Below are 23,004 nucleotides of genomic sequence, written 5' to 3' on the forward strand. Positions count from 1 at the left end.
TGCAGAAGGTGAGACAGAAAAGACGTGATCAGGCCTTTATCGTTTGACGCCGCGGTGTCGTCAGCCAGTATCGGAGACTGACCCTCGTCCATGCCGTTGAGTATCTGGTTGAGCTCCTCTTGAGTGTGTTCACAGTGATGCTCCTTCCAGCTCTCTCCTGTTTCGCTCCTCAGAATCACCAGCTCGCGCTCCTTCCCTCGGAGGGCAGCGAAGTGAGGGATCTCCACAATGACAGGACTGGAGGAACAAGATACGCTGGGTAAGTCCAAGTAAAACTAAGCGCGTGGTGTGATGGAATATAACAGGTTAGTGAGGTAAGTCTCCTGTTCTTTGACTGTTCATCTTTGTATCTGGATACGAGCCCGACTGTACCTGTGCTTCAGACACAGAGGGTGCATCGCTCCTCTTGCTCTGGCTTCACTGCTATGTGAATTACAGTTTATTTTTTCTGCAGCTGATGTGTTGACACATGGTGATAAAGAGCATCTCAGATAAACATGTAGAGCTGTGCTGGATAAAAGCATCTGCACCAGCAAATCTCAGGTGGATTCACTTGAATCACAACATTCAAGTTGATTTATGATCAGTGTGTCGTCCATTTGTAATAGTTAGAAAACGTCACTCTGACACTTACCTGATGAGCACAATCACAAACTAGTTACAACGAGTATCTACAAGAAGCGTCCTGCAGGCCAACATCGGGACAAACACATATTTCTATGTGATATTTATATGGTTACCTGGCCTGTAGTATTTGTTTATGTTTCACTCTAAATACTGTTGATGTTATTTTATGACTTTGACCACTCAGGCAGGAGAAACACATCAATTTAAAATATAGTGAAAAGGCCAAATATTGCCTGGTGACATCATGTGATTTCTTATAAACTCGAAATAAAAACCATACAGAGCCGATCGCTGAAGCGTGCACTCATATTCTCCTGCTTCCCTTCGACTTACAGGCCACACAACCATTTAAATTTCACACATAAGTGAGAGACAAATCTTCCCCCGAGAATGAGAAGAAAGAAAAGGGAAACGGCAAAGCAGGAAGGAGAGAAGTGACAAGCAGTGGCTGGAAGCACGGACACTAAATGAAGTGGATTATGCAGCATTAGCACAAACACGACAGCACAGTAACAAAGAAACTGGCATCCATGGATTGTTTCATATGCAAAACCACAGACTGGTTTCCACCCTACCCAAGAAATCTGGTCCCCGGTGGACCAAGCTGGAGGATTCGGGTAACCAAACTCTCTCCCTCATTTAGAGGTGGGGGGGCACTGGGGAGGTGGAGTTTACTGTGATTGACCGAGCGTCCGTATGCAGCAGTGAGGAAGAAAGAGCACACACAATGTTTGGGTTGAGCGCCGATTTTCTCTTAGCTGCACAGTTAGGACGTCCAATAGAGCATCACGAAGAAATGACAAATAAAAACATACAACATTTACCCCAAAGCTGCGCTTATATTTATACTCAAGTCCTTCTTTTCATAATAAAGAAGACTGACTTTGTAGTTCTTTGCATTTCCATAACACACACTGTGTTGGTCACTGAAGAAGTCCTCTGATAAAGCCAGTTTGAATCTGTTAGACTATTATTCTGCATTTTTATTCAAATTAAATCTGTTTATTTGAAATGAGCTCATCATTGTGGCCGTGTGGGGCTAGTTTCACTGCAGAGCTGCAGAAACATTTCACATCACAGCAAAAACTTCTGTCGTCTGCAGCAAATCTGTAACTGTGACCATCTCAAACGTTACCAGCAGAGGGCAGAGTTTCAGTCCATATATCAAACCAATCATGGTGCGAGACACTGCAGCTGGAGTTAATAAGAAAAGCTGTTTCATCAAGTGTTAGGGAGAAGGTTAGAAAGAGTCGCGCTGCAGCTGTTATGAAAGTAAACAGGCCATGCTGGCAGACCGCTGGCACTGGGAGGAAGCGAGAGCAAATACAGAGACAGTCTGAGTCAGGCAGAGGCTGGCAAATTAATCTGAAAGAAAAGGGCAGCACTTTGTAACCTTTGCATTTATACGGGATACAAATTAATAACAGGATAGATGTTCAAAGGAAAGAAGCACTTTTCGTCCTGCCTGGAAACTTATTGCCATAAAACATTCAAAGCTACTAGCAAATAATATTATATCATGTGTATGTGTAAGGCGCCTTGAGGCATTTGTTGTTGACATAAATAGACTTTAAGTGTTAACCTCCACACATCCAGAAGCTTCTACAATCACTATTCCTGTCTTACCCAAGGAACTGGGCTCCAGAGGGTCCCACCTCGATGAGCCTGCTGGCCAGACCCTCCCCCTCAACCATCGGGGGCATGGTGGCCAGACGGTGCCTCTTCACCAGTCGGCACGTCACTCTCGTCGGGGCGCTGCACTTCCTCGGCGGGATGATGATGCGGAGGCCGTTGTGTCGACAGCCGCGCATGGCTCCGCCCCTGGCGTCTACCATGAAGCTGACCAGGAAGCTGAGAGGAAGCAGGAGATACATGCACGAATGAGACGCCAATATTGTCCGGTTCAGTCTAATTCAGCTCCATTAAGTGGTGAGAAAGCAGACGGCAAAGCTTTGTTTGGTTTGAACAGTTTGTAAGATGCACACTTACACGAAGGACCACCGCTGTTTACTTGCTCGAGTTTTTGAACACAAGCAACAGTTAAGTCGTTAACTACGTATCTCAAAATCAAGAAGGCCCCGTTAAGACTCAAGAAAGCACGAGATATGAGGACTAAGGAAGATCCTGTCGGCGTGTTGGCCTGGGACACTTTTGTTCATCAAACTTTCCTTCTCTAAAGAAGCAAACACACTTTCTTCATGAACTATATGTATTTATGGTTTTTTCTAAGTGAGCTTATCTATCTTAGACCGTGAAGCAACAACAGCACAACTATAGCATAGTCTTAACTTTAGTGAACTGATTCAGCGAGGTCAGTAATAGTAAACTTAAGCTAGCTCACATCACGTAGCATTAGCCAATCTATGCTCGTGGAAACAGCAGACCAGAACAATGCATTTTCTTTATTATGTTTAATCTTCAAATAGAGATGTTACAAAAAAAGGATAGCTGCACTTTAACATAGACTACCTATAACCATGGGCAACTCTATGATTGTAGCATGGTAGCTAACGTTCGCTCAACCTTTGGTTTCTGTTTTCTCAACACTGAATGGACGAGAGCTGCTCTGCATTCAGGTTTGACCTTCGCTCTCCATGCACAGTCACAAGTATGCGTATGGATCACACATCCCAGCGGGGTAAAGACCGACTGTGATGAAATGACGATATGACACTAAAGACGGTTCTTGGCTCAGCTTCAGCCAAACAAACAACCAGGTTAGAAAACCCAACGACAGACTTGAAACAGCTGTTAAATTAATGTTAGAAGACGAGATTAGAGTAAACTGTAAGTTTATTCTAATAGTCTCCACACCACGTGGCATGTTAGTAGAAATGCACAGTTCACGAGACACTGAATGAAGTCGACAAACATGTCCTCAACCTTCAACCTTATCTAAACTTTCCTGAACTTGCAGTGTCATGATGCCAACTTTGGAAAATCATTTAGAGAGTTTATGTTTAATTTACGTTCAGGCTGAGAATACAGGAATATACACGAGATGTTGTCTGTCGAGGACGGTGCAACACATACACCTCTCCATAGGGAGAGCACACTGAGCGGAGAAGGACGGTGATGAAGGGGAATGAGGTGCAACCAAGGTGCAGAAGGTCACCTGCTGTGGTCTCCATGATCATGGCACGGAGAGGAGTGGCTAAAACAACAACCACAACAGACAGAGAGGAATCACAAGTCAGGCAGAAGAAATCAGAGAGGGAGAAATCCCAGCAAGTGTAAAAAACGAGCAGAAGGAAAAGAACAGGGCTCAGCAGGATTTCCATCTACGAAGATCCACAGAAAACAGTTTATTCACAGAACTCTGACAGTGTAAATGCTGTTTACGACTTTCCTTCAGTGCTGCTGTGCTTACCCTGAATGGACAGGGCTGGAGGACAAAGCCACGTTGTCCAGGTTCTCTGTGCCCCAGCTCAACCGGTACGAATCCCTCTCAGTCTCCCTGGCAAGGGATGAAACCTGGAACGAAACAAACCTCTTATCAGAGACCAGTCATCTAGGGCATTGAGAAGATCATGGGATATACTTGCTCCTGAATTTGACAGAAACATAATCCCCATGAAAACAGCAGGACCGTGGGTGGAGGAGTGGGTCAGGTGGGGTTGCAGCCCTTCTAAGGCTGAATCCTGAGAGCTCAGATGTGTTAAGTCTGACAAACAGAAATCAGGCTCGCTCAGCCCTTCTTTCATTGATCCATCCTCGTCTTTATCGTACTCACATACAAACAGTTTAGATTCACCAGTGAAGCCAACCCCACTAACTGCATGTCTTTGGAGTGTGGGAGGAAGCCAGAGTACCCAAGAGAACCCAGGAAGACACAAGAGGAGCATGCAAACTCCACACAGAAAGGGTCAGATGGTTGCTGCAAGGCAACACCGCCTCCAGGCTGGATAAATGGTGCTTACACAGAACTCCTCTGCTCTAACTCTAATTCCTCCAGGTGCTAAACATCCTCACACAACATCTTACTCACAGATTGATGTGCAGACTGAAGTAGCTGAGAATCAAAGCACTTCAGAGTGGTTAACAGTACAGTCCACAGCCACAGCCTGAGCGTCATAATTCCTAACCTTTAGGTTAACATCGTCCCACGGCAGCGTTTTAAGAATGCACAGAATAATTTACTACACTTTTTACACGTATACCACCTACTAACCACATCAAGGACGCTTGGGTTAAGGACTTGGAAGTGGACATATCGGATGCTTTGTGGGCCAATGGGTTGAAAAAGATTAAAGAACACTCTGTTAATGCCAGACTACAACTTATACAGTTCAAGGTCCTTCATCGTCTGCATTTTTCTAAAACAAATCTATGCAGCAGTTTTCCGTCTATTTGGTCTTTGTGTGACAGATGCAAAGCAATGGAGGGAACCCTTGGTCACCTTTTCTGGTCTTGCCCCACACTCGGGAGTTTCTGGGCAGAGATATTTAATATATATTTATGATTTAAAATTAGAGCCGGATGGTGTACTTGCAGTGCTAGGCTCCCTAACCTCATTGGCACTCAGACGTCCTCTTCAGAAAGCCTTAATGTTTGGCATGATTGTAGCTAGAAGACTTGTTCTTAGAGCCTAGAAATCACCATCTCCTCCATTGTTCAGGGTTTGGCTACGTGAGATGATTGAAGAGGTTTGCTATCGTTTGGCTGACACCCATTTTAAGTTTGTCGAAATCTGGGGCCCTTTTCTCGATCATATTAATTGGAATTTAACATAAACTTTAACCCATTTGACTGCACTTTGTGTTTGTGTGAAACCCTGATTCCTTCCTGGACATGTTTCCCACATCTTCTGGACTTGGTGAACTCTCTGTTGCCCTGTCTAACCTCACACAGAAGATCATCTTCTTTGGACACTGGTGTTTCTTTTGAACTTTTGATTTGTACTGGCTAACTGGTGTATTTTTTCATTTTATTTTTTTCCTTTTCTTTCCTGTTTGTGTTTTTGTTGTTGTGTGTTTGGTTTGACGTTATGTAACTTTGAACTTAAAATCTTATCAATAAACATTAAAAAATGCACAGAATTAGTGATCTGTGTGATGATGCGGCGTACCTGGTGACTGGTGAGCATCTCCTCCATCATGCCTTCATGTTTAGAAGAGTAGTAGCTGTGGTGAGTGGGCGTGAAGGACCTGTCTGAACTGAAGCACACAGGAAAAACACAAGCATGAAACCTGTGAAGCCCATGATATCAACCCAGCACGGCAGGAAATTCATAATCTTTAAAGTTCTGTTCTGGTCGGGATCAATGTCCAGCAATTACGTGGTGAACAGCATGTTCAAAAGCTAAAACTGTACCTAAAGTGTTGGTTTAACAGCAGCGCTGCTGGACACACGAACGCAGCAGCCAAAGCATCTGATCTGTTTATTACATACGGCTGGAAGGCCGAGCCAAGCTCAGGGAGCACGAACACCATGTGTGCATGTCAACACGTTCCTAACTTTCCACCGCTCCAAGATTCCTGTGGTCGTTAGGGACATGAGATTGTGGTTTACCAGTGTAGTCACCGGTGCTCTCCCAGCTTTATAAAGCACCAACGGGAATACAAAGCTCTTCATGTGCTTAAAGCAACCTGGGTTTGAGCTGTGGGTCCAAAGCTGCAGCAGAGTTACTCTCTATTATCAGTTCTGCTTTTGATAGAGTAGATCCCAGCCTTCATCTCTAGACTGGAACAACACGTTGGAATAAAAGGGATTGTTGTGGAATGGTTTAAATCCTTCTTATCTAATCGAACCTTCTCTGTTAATCTCAGAGACTCATTATCACCAAAGACCGTGCTTTCCTGTGGGGTCCCCCAGGGCTCTGTCCTTTTTTCAATCGACATGCTTCCAATGGGCTCAGTTTTAAATAAATATGGCCTCTCGTTCCATTGCTACACAGATGACTCTCAGATTTACGTTCCCCTGAGATGAAAATCTGTGAATCCTCTGAAGGGTCTGTTTGATTGTCTGGAAGACGTTAAGGCATGGATGGCGCTACATTTTCTCAACCTAAATGAGCAGAAAACTGAGGTCATTGTTTTCGGTGCTTGTGACCCTCTTCACCTCGGCCCTCTCGAGATCTATAAAAAATCCTCTGCAAGAAATTTAGGACAAACATATAAATAACATAATCAAGGCTGGCTTCTTTCATCTCCGCCTCCTTGCAAAAGCCTTTCCTCTGTTTCAGAGATTTTGAGAAAGTGATCCCTGCCTTCATCTCGTCTCGACTTCCGTAATAGCCTCTACTCTGGTATTACCTCTACATCAATTGGCCGACTGCAGCTAGTCCAAAACGCTGCAGCACGGCTCCTAACTGGGATCACACATCTGCCATACTTGCATCAGTACACTGCGTGCCAGTCAGCTTTTGAATTCATTTTAACACTTGTTTTTAAGACGTTACATATATATCTCCCTGATTTCCTAACCCGATATTCTCCCCCAAGATCCCAAGTCCCAAGGTCGAGGTTAAAACACAGAGACCGGGCATTTGCCGTGACCGCTCCTAAGTTATGGAGCTCATTGCTCCTGCATGTCAGGACCTCTCCAACACTGGAGACTGTCAAACCCGTCCAAACACCACTTTTACTCTCTGGCTTTTAAGTCAAGATGAGTCTGTTTCTATTGTTCTTTCCATGATTCTATTTTCTCTTAATCTCTATTCTGTTTTCTCTGGTATGACTGTGTTATTGTGCAGTACTTTGGTCAACAACTGTTGTTTTTGAAAGTGCTATATAAATGAATAAACTTGAAGACTTAGAAGTCCAGATACGTGGATGGAGTCAGCACATACCTTTGCATTCGATTATGTAGGTATGAAAAGGCAGACCGTGAAGTGTGAAGAGGAGAGGTTGCAAACAGACACAAAACATACAGGCTGTTAGCTGTTTGTGCATACACTGAATGGGGCGGAGCCAATGTGAGTAAAGAGGGTGGGAAGGGAAGAAATGCACAAGTAGGTTACATAAAATGTCATAAAAGGGAAAAGAGTGTGTTATTGAAACAGCTGTGTGAGCTGCAGCTTGTAAAGCGGTATAGAGAACATATGCAACAACTGTGCATGAATCATTTCATCCAGGAATATGTTTCACAGCGAGTTTGTCTCTGTCTTTAGCTTTTACAGAGTTTGATGCACCTGTCGGTTCGTCCTCCCTCCAGGCTGAAGCGCAGGTAGTTCATCCCATCCAGGTACTGTCCTGGCAGGGAGTCATCTCCCAGCTCCCGCAGATCCTCAGGCCTCAGATACTCCCCTCCGTCGCCTGTCATCGTGTCGTCACCTTGAGAAGCAGAAATGAAACTATCAATGAAAAACCACAACTATAACCAACCACTGATGAGAAAACGCAGTGACGCACCTTGATGTTGGGATATTGTTAGAAATATTTTGGACACAAGTCAACAAATCTGTAATTGTGCTTGTTTTGGTTTTGATGTTCACAGGTGGAAACATCACAGCCAGTTACTCTACAAACAGGACATTTGAACATCTGGCTGAAAGTGGAAAACAGACATTGATGTGGCTCATGAACAAGAAACACAGGGCTGCTGTACAGGAAATCTCAACGCGTCGTCACTTTTGTGTCTCTAGTTAAGAAAACCTTTCACAGTTTAGTGGCTGCACTGACGTGCACTTCACAGCTTCTCGCTACAGCATCTCTATATTCTACTGTATTCTCATGCTTCGATTGAGGACTGTGCAAAGCAACTGTAAGGCTTATGCTAACTGCATAACAGTGATTTAGCACTATTACTGTTCCACTACTGCACAGCAGGGCTCAGCATCGCTGTTGGCTGCAGGACGCAGATGTTCAGCATGACTGTGTGCAGGCGATTAGTGGAGTCAACCCTCTGACTGTGTTCATGTATTATAACAGACATACAGATGGATTGGCACTTATAAGTATATTTATACTGAGCATATTTCACCCATGTGCACATTCACAAAGCGCTTTATTTTTACGTTTCGCTGTCTCTGAGCTGCCAGGCTCACTGAAATGCTGAAGCCTTGGTGATAACACGATAACAGCTGGAGGAGCCGGGAATCGAACCGCTGATGTTCCTGTTAGTAATGAGCTACAGCTGTGCAGCGTTACTGTCATGCAAACAGGTTTTAAGTCATACTTTACATTTAGAATAACTCTGGTGTGCAATTTTAAAAAGACAAATCAATAATATTATTATTTTTTAATATGCAACATCTTTCCAAATTCATGCAAGCCACTGGCTAACATTATCCAAGTGTAAAACAATCTTTTTTGCTGACATGTTGGCATGGGATGGGTGCTAACAACAGTCTCTCACTCTCTCCACGTTCCCTTTGTATAGTCACAACTGCCAGAGCAGTGTCAGCTAGGGATGCACCGATACCGATATCGATACCACATTTTCTAAAGTACTCGTACTCGTTAAAAGTCCCCCGATACCGAGGCACAGACGAACAAATTTAAAATTTAATTTTGTTTTTTTATAATTACTTATTCTGTAATATGTTGCATACAACATGCTTTTCGTTTTAAATAAATGTTCTTAATTCCAAACTAGTCCCTTGTTTGTTTGTTTTTTGTTAAATTGTAGGACTAAAGCTGTTACCTGTAAATTTAAATCGCGTTTATATTAAGTACTCAATATCGGGCAGACCGTGTGGAGAGTGTGTTTGGTGGACCCAGGTGCGGACACAGACGCAGGAGGCAAAACTTGTGCTAAGCTCAAAGCGAACCTTTAATCAGGGCTGATACAGAAGGCAAAACAACAAACCATAAACTATGGGAATGACAAAAGTAAAAACCTAAACTGGGAGTAACTAAGGCTATGAACGAAGACCAGGACTGAACTATGACGAAGTACTGCGGACAGACTGTGAACACGACATGAGAAACTGTGAACGAGATCTCGGTACTGGCACATGAAGGTGCAGGCAAACATGACTGGAGAAAGTGACTATGAACATGTCCAATACCGACTCTTGCAGACTAGAATCATGACGTGCAGCTAGAAATAACAGGGCGCATGAACAGACGACGCGACACTGACACGAAGACACACTGGGCTAAAATACACCGAGGAAGTCATCAAGGAATTAGAGACAGAAGGGGACACAGCGAGAAACACTGACATAAGACAGGAACATGAACCTTCAGAGTAAAACAGGAAACAAGACAGCACTAAACAAAGACGCAGACACGACACAGAGACAGAACTAAACCTGCAATAAACATGAGAACACAAAACCTACGAACGAATCCCTGAACAAGAAGAACTGAAACATAGATTCATAATCATCAGCATCATAATAAGGAAAGAATCCAAAATGCAAAAACACACCAAAACATAACTCAAAATCCTGGGTCAGGCTGAGCCAGAACGGTGACACAAGCAGGCACAGCAGCAGGAGAATGAATTAAGGGCTTAAAGGACAGTTAAAGCTTTGAACGGGACTCAGCTGTACTGATGCTGATCCCACCTACATGTGTACACTGTGTTCGTAGCTACAGCTGAATGGAAACGAGCCGAGCTGGAGTCATTGCTGTGCTCCTCATGTTTACAACTGAACATGATACAAGAGTGTTCCCTTGTTTTATATACTGGTCCATGACAATATGACATCATTTAAAACATGGAGCCCAAAGCTTAGTGGAGACCTCGGGAGTATCTAAGCTTAGCGTGATTTCCTCCATGCAAATTCCTATACTGATGTGCCATAACATTAGAACTTCCTAACATCCTCCTGTTGCATCCAGCCATGGACTCTCTGTGCTGTTAGCAACAGATCCACACCTCAAACTCATTGCTGAAGCCTTTTTGCTTTGTTTCGGTGGTGCACTGAGGTCAGTGGGCACCCTGACTGCTCTGTGCACCCCTGTACACGACAAACTGATGCACTGTGTATTCTGACATAACCAGCAACAACCTTCTTAGCAGCCTGAGCTGCAGTATCATGCACCAGTGAGCCGTCCATGACCCTGCTGGTTCACCACTGTCACTTCCACGGACCAGTTTTGATGGATACTGATCACTACAGCCCGGGAACACCCCAAACAAACGGCAGTTTGGAGATGCTCATTCCTGCTCGTAACACATTGCCTCTGAGGTTCACGTTCACATGCTCCCTGGTAAATCTCACCCGCTAACAGGTGCCGTGAAGAAGAAATTATTCATTCATGATGTTATAAAGTACATAATTAGTTGAAGTCTGTAGCCAACACACAGTGAACACTTGTTACTCTTGAACGACTTGATTGGACCTCTGGAAGAGTTAGTACAGTCCAGGCGTATTCACCATGCCTTCACTCCTACAGCAAACCTGCACACACACCCTCATGCTGACTACCTTCCTCATCCATGGAGTCGTCTGACATGACATCATCATCAGTGGTTTCCCATGCTGTAGGTAAACAGCACAGTCACAGGCTGATTGGTAAAAATCATTTGAAGCCACAAAGAGGGACGAACAGAAAGGTCCAACGTTCTCGTCTGATCTCAGTATCATCACTTTATCTGCTACATGTTACAACCAGTACAGTGGCTACAGATGCCAACAAAGAAGCAAATGTGTGCAGGCTATAAAGATTAAATGGAAATGGATTAACTGATGGAGGTTTTCCAACTTAAATGTATGATAAATGAACTCATGGCTGCAGGACCAGAGGTGGCTCTCTTCATTGGGGAGTGGGCTGCAGGCTCACGCTGTAGCTGCAACTTACCCTCTTCATCTGACACATCGAGTACTTCGGTCATGGTCTCTGGCACATTCAGCTTGTGTTTCTCTGTCACCGTCTGCCAGATCAGAGCAAACAGAGCCCGTTAAAAACACGACAGTAAGTTTATTAGGCAAAGCCAGATAGTACAGTTTGATGCAGAGCAGTTAGCTTTGTTGTCTTAATTCAACCGTGTGGTCATTTTGAAAAAACAGAGATTTGTACTGATGTAATGGCACGTATCATTTTTACTGTGTGCTCTCATATATCTCAGCCAGTGTTGTATTATTACGCCAAAGTGATGCGTTATAGTGGACAGATAAAGAAATGCATTGTTTTTATGAAGACTACAAAGTTATGTGAATTTCTAAATGTAAAAGATGTAGGGAGGTGTGTGTCGTGGGTAGCTTGATCCGGTTGTTAAGTCTGACGTCACTAGCCGTGTCTGGGCCTAAACTCCGCTCTAACAGGTGTAACAATTGAGTTTAACATCCAGGCATCCATGAAAACGGAATTTATGACATTTAACGGAGGTAGCAGGAAGTTAGCTCGCTAGCTTCTATCTAAATACAATATAGCATGTCCTGACTGCGGGGTTTTGGAAACAAATTCAAACGTACAGCTCTGTTATCACTTCCAGCATAAATGAAGACAGAAAACTAAACAGCAGTGACGTTTGTAGGGTTACTGAAGTTTGGCTAGCCGGTATATAATGATGTGCTACGTGACCGCTAGCGACACAGCTATGTTAGCATAATATAAACAAGCTAACTTTTTTTCCACTCGATAAAAGTTAACGTGAGTGTTCTCGGTGGTCAGGAACAAATGTAATCGCATGGCAGGATGCTGTAAAAGGACCAAACTTCAGCCAGGAGAACAACTGAGATAATCCATCCACAATACGAGGTTAGTCATTCATATACTGCTGCATGGGCTGGGCTGTAGTTACATCCTAAGGTTTTAAAAACTGAGCTTAAATTAATGATTAGCGGTAATAAAAGCCGAGGGAGGTCAACAGTGATCACTGACTGTTTTAGGAGCTTTTTGAGATCAAATAGAAGAAAATACATAACATTAAACATGTTAACAACACAAAAGCCATATTAAACGCAGACTACTTTAGGCCCGGAAGTAGGATTTGTCGCGTCATCACTGAACGACCGGATAGGCTCATAAAGGACAGAAGGGTCCTGACCCTGCAGGTCTGTGGAGGTTTCAGGTTTTCTGCATGAATTTCACTCTGGCTGCTCTGTTTTCCTCCAGCAGGTCAAAGCCAAACCTGAGAGTTTTATCTCTCTGCCAGCTGTCCAAGGTGTAGCCGGCCTATCGCAGCTCGGACAGGCTCTAAGAAGTGTGCAGGTGTGTGTGACGTACCGTGGTGGTGGTGATGATCTCTTCAGTCACAACCCTCAGTGTGTCCACCACAGAAATATAACCCAGCCTCCGAGCAATTCCCAGAGCTGTGTTGCCATTCTGCACAGGAAAGCAAAGCATTATACGTGTGTGTGCATGTGTGCGCGTGCGTGTTAGTGTGTGTGTGCTTGCGTACCACAGTGGTAGCGTTGGGTTTGGCACCGTACTGCAGCAGCACATTAATGATGTGCGTGTTTCCTTGCTGCGCTGCCTGATGCAGGGGAGTGTATCCGTTCTGAAAGCACAGCAGAGGTGAGTCCTGTTTGTTCAGCTCTCATTAAAACACTACAGCTGCTTTTCAGTACCTTAGTCTTGGCATTGACACTTGCGCCATTCTGAAGGAGGAAGTTGACCATCTTTGCGTTTCCATAGTGACATGCTACAATCAGCGGTGTGTAGCCCAACTGTGAAGCAAAAACAGATCAGTTACATTTCTTTAAGCCATGAATAACAACACCAGAAGCTGTTACTGTTATTAAAGGGAAGAAAACCCTTTTTTCAGACCTTGGTCTGCTGGTCCAGGTTGGCACCGTTTCTGGCCAAAATCTCAGCAACGGCCACTTTGTCCTCCTGAGCTGCCAAATGAAGGGCAGTCAGGCCACTCTGCAGGAGCAACACACAGACACACATTAACGCTGTTAGCTTACAATGCATGATAGTGCCCTATACCAAACTATCTAGCTTTAGCCATTACTCTGCAGGATACAGAAGCAGAGGACAGGAACTGTGCACAGTTTATTATCATTATTCAAATTTATTTCATTCCATTTGTTGTCTGAACCTTTTCTTTTTTACTGTTGACATTTCTAATTGTGGACACATTAGTAGCTTTATTAACAACAGCATCTCTAAACAGGGCAAAGATGCATCACATGCTCTGGGTGAGTTTCCACAGTACCTTGGTGGGAACGTTGATTTGAGCTCCTTTGGTTATTAGCAGAGCGGCCATGTCCGCATGACCCTCCTGGGAGGCCAGATGGAGTGGAGTGACCCCCTGCTTGGTCAGGATGTTAGTCTCTGCTCCGTAACGCAGCAGCACTGTGGCGATCTCCATCTGGTTCTTTTTAGCCGCAATATGCAGAGGAGTGTAGCCGTTCTGATTGGTGCAGGACACACGCGAGAGTTGCTGGTCAGCAAATGTTGAATATCATTTTTACTTTTAAGACGACTGTTTATCAGAGAGTTTGGCAGTGAATGTATGCTGATGCTGTCACTCACTCCTCACATATGAGTCAGTCACACACGCTTTCATTAGTGTGAATGCACAGGCTGTGCTCTATTGTGGCTCAATAACACATAGACTATCCTGCTGCTTCAAATGTAATGGATTCATCAGCAGCTGAAGCAGCAAACACTCTTTCTCCTCCTGAGGGAATTTCAGATATCATTGAGGCTTCAGAGACGTTTTTGAAAGCAGTCTTTAAAAAACAGGACAGAGCCGTCGGCTGTGACGTCCCTCTGGCTCTAGCTTGTAACTAGCTGGCTAAGAACAATCCTATTATATACTACATCTGTGCTCTGTTGAATCACCTTTGCCATTGTGTGTGGTGACGCTCCTTTGTCCAAGAGCAGGAGCGCCACATTCTGGTTATCATAATGTGCTGCGACGTGGAGCGAGGTGAGGCCATTCTGTAAGGTATGGAAGGATTAGACAGAAGCTTTAGAAGGTGAGATGAGTTAAAGTAATATTAGACAGCATCACCAGGCTCTTATTATGAACACAAAAATGTGCATGAAGGAGCAAAAACAAGATCATTGATGTGAACAGGCACCTGTTAGCTTTTTGAGTCAGGGTTAGTCTAAATGAAGGGACAGCTGATGTTATTTTTTAAACCGTACCAGCATTCCTGCAGTGAACTTGTAGTTAACAGGAAATTCAATAAAATAATCACATCTCATTGTTTTACAATACTTGCTATGAATTTTAAGGATTGCAAGTTTCTGTTTGGATCCATACCTTCCCAGCAGAGTCAGGAGGGGCGCGACGCTGTAGCAGAAGTTTGGCTACATCCAGGCTTCCATACTTTGCGGCCACATGCAGCGGAGTAAAACCTTTCTGTATTAGGAGACAACCCAAAAAGTGACACTAAGAACTCTGTTATAAGACACCAAGTGCAGGAACTCCGTATTCAGAAATCACAGGATAGGCTTTAATTACAAACTTTGCACAGAAAGTAAGGACATTTGTGTTTGGTGGAGGATTTCTTTGTTGCTACAGTGTTAGCAACACATCTTACTTTTATTTTCCCCTAAAATCGTGCCACATTCATAAACAGAGTGCATTTGTGGGTTGAGCAGCAGAGTTGAGTTTGTATGTTGAGCAGCAGAGTTGAGTTTGTATGTTGAGCAGCAGAGTTGAGTTTGTGTGTTGAGCAGCAGAGTTGAGTTTGTGTTGAGCAGCAGAGTTGAGTTTGTATGTTGAGCAGCAGAGTTGAGTTTGTATGTTGAGCAGCAGAGTTGAGTTTGTATGTTGAGCAGCAGAGTTGAGTTTGTATGTTGAGCAGCAGAGTTGAGTTTGTGTGTTGAGCAGCAGAGTTGAGTTTGTATGTTGAGCAGCAGAGTTGAGTTTGTGTGTTGAGCAGCAGAGTTGAGTTTGTATGTTCACCAGCAGAGTTGAGTTTGTGTGTTGAGCAGCAGAGTTGAGTTTGTGTTGAGCAGCAGAGTTGAGTTTGTGTTGAGCAGCAGAGTTGAGTTTGTGGGTTGCACGAATTAAAACCTTGCCAGATGTAAAGTATTACTGTAAATATTGTTAGAACATATTAAGTATTGTGAGTCAACAGAAATTTTCTTACTTTTTGTATTATTTCTTTTTTATTTACTTTGTCATACTAGTACTACTATTGTCGTAGTATTATTTAAGCTTTGTATTTAAGTACAGTATAAAATATAAGAGGAAAAGACCTTCAGTTACTGCCAAAATCTGTGTACTGCTATAAACAGTTCATAGTAGCAAGCTGATGCAACTGCAGGTAACCCACAGGGAACGTCCATTTTATTTAAAGGCCAGCAGAGGGGGCACTTTAGCTGTAAGGACACACTGAACCAGCTTGTTTATGATGCAGGCCTGTTCATGGAGAGAACAGCCTTTTGTCTCTTAAAAGCAGAATTCAATTTAATAGGTACACAAAAAATTTAACTTGTTTACTTACATTGCATTGTGGAAAATACTGATATTATGAGAAAATATGGACAATTATGCACAATTTGATGTTTATAAGGATGGCGCTATAATTGTGTTACACTGTAACAGCGACAGCCACACCCCTCGCTCCCCAGAGAGAAGTCTAGGAGAGAGCAAAAGCACTGAGGCCTGACAAATGCAGCCTCACACAATGCTTTGTCTCTTCTCATTATATGAATAGATTAAGAGGTTGGTCTGTCTGGGATTGGGTACAAAGTAAAGATCCTGACTGCACAGCCTGTTAAACAGTCATGGTGATAAATCACTCAGCTGTGTTCAGACTCCATGAACAATTCAGAGGGACGTAGCAGCTTTACTGCCTCATCAATCATTGATCAGAAGAATCCCACAGACAGACCAGGAGATGCAGTATTATAGTCACCTCTCTATCCCAGCCTTCAGCAGAGGACTACATGGGGTCGAGACATAAGAGTCAACGTTCAGAAATGTAGGCAGGTCGTGTTTACAGGCTACACACTGATAGCTGATGTGTGCATGTACCTGCTGATTTTTAAAGGCTAGATGCAATGGTTTGAAACATTAATGTCAGCTAACATATGTGGTGTGGAGACAGACAATTATGAACCAAATTGTCACGACTTGGTGCCAAACTACATCTCTTTTGATTCAGCTCTTTATTATAAGTGCAATAAAAAAGCTGTATTTGTTTGTCTGATTGTTTCATTGTTTTGTTCTTGGGGATTTTTCAGTGATATATTTGTTTCCATTATTTCATTTATTCTTTTTGTTGACTTCCGAGAGCCTGAGTTGATATTTTAAAGCGCTGCATTTGATTTATTACATTATATAGCTGTTACATACACAGCTCCTTCCAGTAGACTCACACAGCTCATGGTTCTCTGTATTTCTATATATGAATGAGTGATTCACAGTAAAGTGAATCTTATGCATCGACAGGCGTCACACAAACAGCTTACAGAAGGAACAAAGTGAACTTCAGGTGATTTCTGCGGGACAGGAACCCTGAATGTTTTCATGTTTTCACTTTTTGCAGCTGCCATGTTGAAAATTAGAAATTAGAGCTTTACATGAACTGAAAACTGTTCGTTCCACTGCTCTGTGCACTAAATCACACCATGGAGATCCAAAGTCTTCTCCCACACTCACCTTGGTGGCTAGTGAGTGTGAAGCCCCTGCCTCTAGCAGAACCGAGGCAGTCTCCACCTGCCCCTCCCTGGCAGAAATGTGGAGGGGGGTGTAGCCATTGGTTGTGGCAGCATCAGGATGGGCCATGTGCTGCAACAGCAGCTGCACAATCTCAGTTTTCCCCAGGCGGGATGCAATGTGAAGGGGCGTCTGCTCCTCCTAAACAGGACACGCAGTAGAAAAAGAGCTCAGTGACCATCAGAATGAAAACGTTAAAGATTCTTTATCACGTGTGCAAATGTGATTGCAGCAGTCTTACACGTGCCCGAGCATCTACCATTGCTCCATTCCTCAGGAGACATCTGACAACCTCCACCTGACCTGCCCGGGCTGCCATGTGTAAGGCCGTTTCTCCACGCTGTGCAAACGACAACATATGGCTCAGACGAGTCAGCGCACATTCTGAAAACCTCACTGTCACGCTGTGTTCATCTGACTTAACAAATTGCTGCATTTGCCCCGTTTCACATCACTCACAATATTGCTGACGTCAGCCGAGGCCCCGTTCTGCAGCAGGAGCAGGACGATGTTCAGGTGACCCATGAAGGCTGCTACGTGGATGGGCGTCAGACCCGACTGAACACGGGAGAAAGCACAACAGAGATGATTGGACAGAATGAAACGCACATCAGATGAATCAGTGAATAATATAGTGCGTTATGTCTGTGTGGTATGCAGCCATTAAATGCTACAACTGCAGGTGGTCATAATGGACAATACATTCTTATCTTTCATTAGAAAAGAAGAGGAAAACTGATACAACAAAACCTTTAATTCTGGTCTTTATGACTAATTTACCATCAATATTTTTCAATTAGAAATCAGCTTATTGCTCTATTTGTAATTATGTCCAGCAGTACTGTCTATAGCAGGCGTTTTAGATCTCACCGTGGGTCAACAGCAGTGTTGGTCAAGTTACTTGAAAAAAGTAATCAGTAACTAATTACTGATTAGTTCCCCAAAAAAGTAATCCTGTTACTTTACTGATTACTTATTTTCAAAAGTAATTAATTACTTAGTTACTTTTTAAAAACACGATTTACAACCTGAGTAGGTGATAAAGCGATAGATCTTTCAGCCCAATTCTACTTTTTCTACATAATCCATCATACAAAATGTAATCAAATGGAAAAGTCTCTTTTTCTAACTTGTTTTATTAGTTTTAATCTTTTAACTTTATGCATCAAGCAAAAATTTAATTATCTGCAACATTCTCTGACTGGAAGAAATTAGTTTAACATTTAAACCTATTTCCTGCACATTCCAGCTCATAAAATAAAATATTTTTTGTGTTGTGCTAATGTTTTTGTCACTTTTTACAGAATCAAACTCAAAGTAAGGTCAGTGCTTCCACGCTTTAAACGCTGCACGCTCATACTCTCTCTGCACGCGATATGTGATCCACTGTTGATCTGCACACAGCTGTTGTCACGAACGTCGCACTCGCTTACGTCACTGTCGTGAGACATTCTCGCAAAAAAATCACGGTTTTAGTAACGCAGTAACGCAGCGTTCCTACGGGAAAGTAACGGTAATCTAATTACCGTTTTTGCAATAGTAATCCCTTACTTTACTTGTTACTTGAAAAAAGTAATCGGATTACAGTAACGCGTTACTGCCCATCTCTGGTCAACAGTCCTGAATCACATGATGAGGTCATTACCAGGCCTCTGGAGAACTTCAACACATGTTGAGGAGGTCATGTAAATCAGCTGGACACGTCTAAACCTGCAGCTCCCCCATCCTGGTCTATAGAGATGTTCATATTTGAAATTGTTCAATAACAATAAGCCTCCTTTAATTCTATTCACTACACCAAGAGGATCTACTCGGCCTGATGTTATTACATTACTATGAGTACTACTGAGTCAGTTTGTCACTTTATGACTCCAGTTATACCCGTGGGATGTTGCTGTTAGCATGCTGCTGTTAGCATGATGTAACTTTAGATTGCTACCTTTGCTACATGTAACCAAATTCAAGTATCATGTATGCAATGTCACAGATTTGTTTCAATAGTAATATTTTAAACGTATAGAGAGCAATAATAAAGGCATTTCTGCAGTCGGATTACTCCGATGTGTAAAGCACCTCTGTAATGGCCTGGATGGAAGCTCCATATTTAACCAGCAGCTCCATCACCTTCACGCGGTTCTTCTTACAGGCGATGTGCAGCGGTGTGAAGCCATTCTGTGGAGCAAACACAGTGAACCTCAGAAGAATTCCAGGTGCATGTGGACAGATTGTGATCCTTTTTCCATTCGTGGATCCATGTTTTCTTCGTGACCTACCAGTGCCCTGGCGTTAGGGTTGGCCCGTTTGTCCAGCAGCAGTTTGGTGACTCTGTAGTGACCGCAGTGAGCCGCCACATGCAGTGCTGTCAGGTAGTCCAATGTGACATCATCAACAGGAGCCTTGTGCTGTAGAAGGTGTTTGACGCATTCAATGTGGTCACCTTGTGCTGCCATGTGCAGAGGGGACAGCCCGTTCTGTGGGAGGGGACAGTTGGTTCAGCAGAGGAGAGCTGCAGGTGAAATGCATTGTTGGTTTGCTGGAAGTGTAAATAAACAGCTGCAGCGTTTCTTTTTATCTCTGATTGATAACACAGCAGTTTCACTCACTGCTGTTTCTGTAACAAACACTGATCTGTAGATCTACTGTTGAGCATTCAGAGTATTTGACAGAGAATCTGTTGAACATGCTCATCGTGTTTTATACAAAATAATCCCTCAAACTCATCATTTTATATGCAGAAAGTGCCAAAACCCTACAACACGTGGGCTTGTTTATCCTTTGACCTCTCCTTCCTCCCACCTCGCAGAAAAAGCTCCTGCTGGTCACCAGCAGACATCACGAGCCCTTAGCTCCACAGTGACACGTTACACAGGACACAACCATGACTTTAGATGGTGAATGTGAGACCTTGGTCCTGGCCAGTAAAGGTGCTCCTCTCTCCAGCAGCAGCTCTACAGCCGTATCGTGTCCGCTCCGAGCAGCACAGTGAAGCGGAGTCAGGCCGTCCTACGAAACCAAGACAGTAAATGTGTATCGACTCTGGATGCTGCAGGACAACGATGGCTTAACTTTTCATAACAGAAACAGTCCTGATCAATTCATCCTGATGTTTATTTAAAAAACATACCAGATATTAGAACATTCAAACTAAGGATCTATTCATTTTACATTTTGAGTCATGTATGAACACAGGCTACAAAGGATGCAAGAAACACAGACAAAAACAAGTCAAGCAGATGTTTTTCTCTAAGGACACACGGGGTGACTGATGGGCAACAACAACAGTAACAGATTAGTTTCAGTGCTTATCATATTCATCATCAAATCATTTAGATAAAACAGAGATATCTCTGTATGTGAGGGACAATGTCAGGATCCATTATCCATGAGCTATTAATGTAATATCATTACATTAATGTACAACAAGTCAAAAACTGAAGAGGACTAACACAGTGCTAACATTTTTCTCTGAAAAATGGCATCACATTACTAAAATAAAGTCCTCAGTTCCATCATTTTATTGGTTTGAATATCTGTATTGGAGTAAATACACAATTTAAAGCATTAAGAATATCATAAAATTTAATTTGCACTTTACAGAGCAGCAGTTTATTAAATAACAGATCATGATGCCAGTGGCAGACCTACAGGTCAGAATGAACTAAAAACAACCCCCCATCATATCTGTTGTTAGCAATGCACGCGACCATTAGTTACTACGTGGATGTAACAGTTGCACCACTGTGGGAGTGTGCGAGTGTGGTTTAAAGATAACTAGCTCCAAAGCTCAGGTTACATTAGATGTGTGCGTTTGAGGTACTCACCCTCGTTTTAGCATCAATCTGAGAGCCACGGTCTAACAACAGGCGAACCATGTTTGTGTTGCCACGCTTAGAGGCCACATGCAGTGGAGTGATCCCATTCTGCAGACAAAGACGCACAAAAACAACAACTCGTTAAACACGTCGGCTCAGAATCCAAATGTTGGTATATGTGTGTGTGAGCAACCACGCTGCTTTGGTGATTAAAACAGGAAATGTGACTGTGTTTTGTGGAAGGCGTCGTTTAAACAGGCGTTTGTTGCCTGACGGTGAAGGAGGGTTGTTGTGGTACCCAGTGCAGTCGTAGCTTTTATAGGCTCGTGTCAGGATCCAGGACGACTGACGTTGGTTTGTAAGACTACATTAGCAGGAACATTGATTAAAAAGAACCAAACTCTGTGTTTTGGTCAGTTATATATTAGGGGTGCAACGATACTCGTATCGATATTGAACCGTTCGATGCAGTGCTTTCGGTTCGGTACGAACAATACAACATTTTTAATTTATTTGATCAACTTTCCTTCTGATGATGCTGTCTGTGTTGAGCGCTCAGTGGATCTGCGCTCGACAGTGCAGCCTAGGCGGAGTAGTCGAACGCAGATCCACTGAGCGCAGGACAAGCTAGCAGACAGAAGCTAAGCTCCTTGCAACAGGCAAATTGAACCTCCCCCACCCTCATTCAGATCTGGTGTTTGGAACTATTTTGGTCTTCATGTGACGTATGACCCTGAAGGTAAGCGCGTCATGGACTAAAGTAAAACAGTATGTTGGATGTGCCATGCAATGCTCAATTACATGGGTGGGAACTAGTGTGTTAGCGCAGTTAGCTCGTTAACGTGTTGGCCGTCCAGCCCCATGCACGGGGCGATCCGCGGTAGCTCGTTAACGGAGATTTGCCGTGTTGTGGCGTTAAGGTCATTTCAGATTAACGCTGACAGCACTAGTGGGAACACAACGAATATGACTGCACATTTACTCCGACATCATCCTGGTGCAAAGACAAGTGGAAGCAGACAAAACAACAAGCACCATGCTACAAACTTTACCCGAGTCATTTAGACAGCCGTTAGCACAGGATTCTCCTTATGGGGACCTGATATGTTTAATATGCTGCTGAGAATATAGCCCAGAAGAAGCGTATAGTAGAGCTTTTATTTTGAAAGAGACATTTCTCTGTAATAAACTCTCTTTTCCAAAGATGAGCGATTCCTCCATCAGATAGATTTATTTATTTTTTATTACTTTGTTGTTTCAGCAACATTAAATTTAAAAACTGTACTTTTGAGTTAAAATATATATTTATAATTTTAATAAATGACAAATTAAAAAGGCATGAACATTTTTTTGTATCGAACCGTGACACCAAAGTATCGAACCGAACCGTGAATTTTGTGTATCGTTGCACCCCTAATATATATGTATATATGTGGATACAGAACCAGCACAACACTGAGCTGAGTCAGTCGTGGACAGTCATCACTGACTGAACTCTGTTGTGGCTGTAGAGTTACCCACTGACATGTTTTCATCCTGTCCACTAAAGCTTGTTTACAGTCTCCAGCTTACACTCATACAGTTCAGACCCAAATAAGTTATTAGGGTTGTTTCGTACCCTCGCTGTGAAGTCAACCGCTGCCCCTCGGTTCAGCAGGAGCGTGGCCACATTCACGTTCCCATAGTGGGCAGCAATGTGCAGGGGGGTGAATCCACTCTGCAGGACAGAAAGATGCAGACACACACACAGCAGGACAGAGCACACACATTAGCTTCACGGTCATGTCAACTTTGACCTTTAGTCTTCCCAGCATGCAAAAGTTGCATCAAGAGTAAAAGAAGTAAATTAAAATCAAGGACGATGAAAATCTGACTTAAAAATAATCATGTATATTCACTGGTACTAATATGAAAGTCAGAGCATCTACACACAACCCCAAACACACATCACGTCCATGCAAACTGTGTAAAGAGACCAACAAATGCTTTTAACACGAGTGAAATGAAAAAAGATCAAAGAAATCAGCACAGAGCAGACGCAGACTGTCATCCAGACGGACACAGACAACACTGTCAGTAAACCACACAGGTCCCC

The 23,004-nt window shown here is 43.3% G+C and overlaps 1 protein-coding gene across 19 annotated transcripts in view; it reads right to left on the reverse strand.

Moving 5' to 3' along the window:
• ank2b (ankyrin 2b, neuronal) overlaps positions 1–23,004 on the reverse strand; it is a 152,624-nt gene that overhangs the window by 33,625 nt on the left and 95,995 nt on the right. For 13 of the 19 annotated variants that reach the window (XM_086284934.1, XM_086284948.1, XM_086284935.1 and 10 more), the window contains 23 exons: positions 22,528–22,626; positions 20,919–21,017; positions 20,002–20,100; positions 19,371–19,568; positions 19,171–19,269; positions 17,557–17,655; positions 17,339–17,437; positions 17,041–17,238; positions 14,689–14,787; positions 14,262–14,360; positions 13,630–13,827; positions 13,236–13,334; positions 13,037–13,135; positions 12,868–12,966; positions 12,693–12,791; positions 11,325–11,397; positions 7,760–7,901; positions 5,696–5,783; positions 3,998–4,101; positions 3,743–3,781; positions 2,254–2,478; positions 1,203–1,301; positions 83–237 (listed from right to left, as the gene is read on the reverse strand). In XM_086284934.1, coding sequence (XP_086141060.1) covers positions 83–237; positions 1,203–1,301; positions 2,254–2,478; positions 3,743–3,781; positions 3,998–4,101; positions 5,696–5,783; positions 7,760–7,901; positions 11,325–11,397; positions 12,693–12,791; positions 12,868–12,966; positions 13,037–13,135; positions 13,236–13,334; positions 13,630–13,827; positions 14,262–14,360; positions 14,689–14,787; positions 17,041–17,238; positions 17,339–17,437; positions 17,557–17,655; positions 19,171–19,269; positions 19,371–19,568; positions 20,002–20,100; positions 20,919–21,017; positions 22,528–22,626 — 2,707 coding nt within the window. The remainder of the gene's footprint in view (positions 1–82; positions 238–1,202; positions 1,302–2,253; positions 2,479–3,742; positions 3,782–3,997; positions 4,102–5,695; positions 5,784–7,759; positions 7,902–11,324; positions 11,398–12,692; positions 12,792–12,867; positions 12,967–13,036; positions 13,136–13,235; positions 13,335–13,629; positions 13,828–14,261; positions 14,361–14,688; positions 14,788–17,040; positions 17,239–17,338; positions 17,438–17,556; positions 17,656–19,170; positions 19,270–19,370; positions 19,569–20,001; positions 20,101–20,918; positions 21,018–22,527; positions 22,627–23,004) is intronic. The other 6 variants (XM_086284949.1, XM_086284937.1, XM_086284950.1 and 3 more) reach the window with 4 other exon arrangements.

The sequence above is a fragment of the Aulonocara sp. 'chitande type north' Nkhata Bay genome, unplaced genomic scaffold (assembly GCF_057382095.1).
Source record: "Aulonocara sp. 'chitande type north' Nkhata Bay isolate Kocher_YH1m ecotype deep benthic unplaced genomic scaffold, A_spYH_male_GT1.1 unmapped_scaffold_20, whole genome shotgun sequence".
NCBI classification, from domain to species: domain Eukaryota; kingdom Metazoa; phylum Chordata; class Actinopteri; order Cichliformes; family Cichlidae; genus Aulonocara; species Aulonocara sp. 'chitande type north' Nkhata Bay.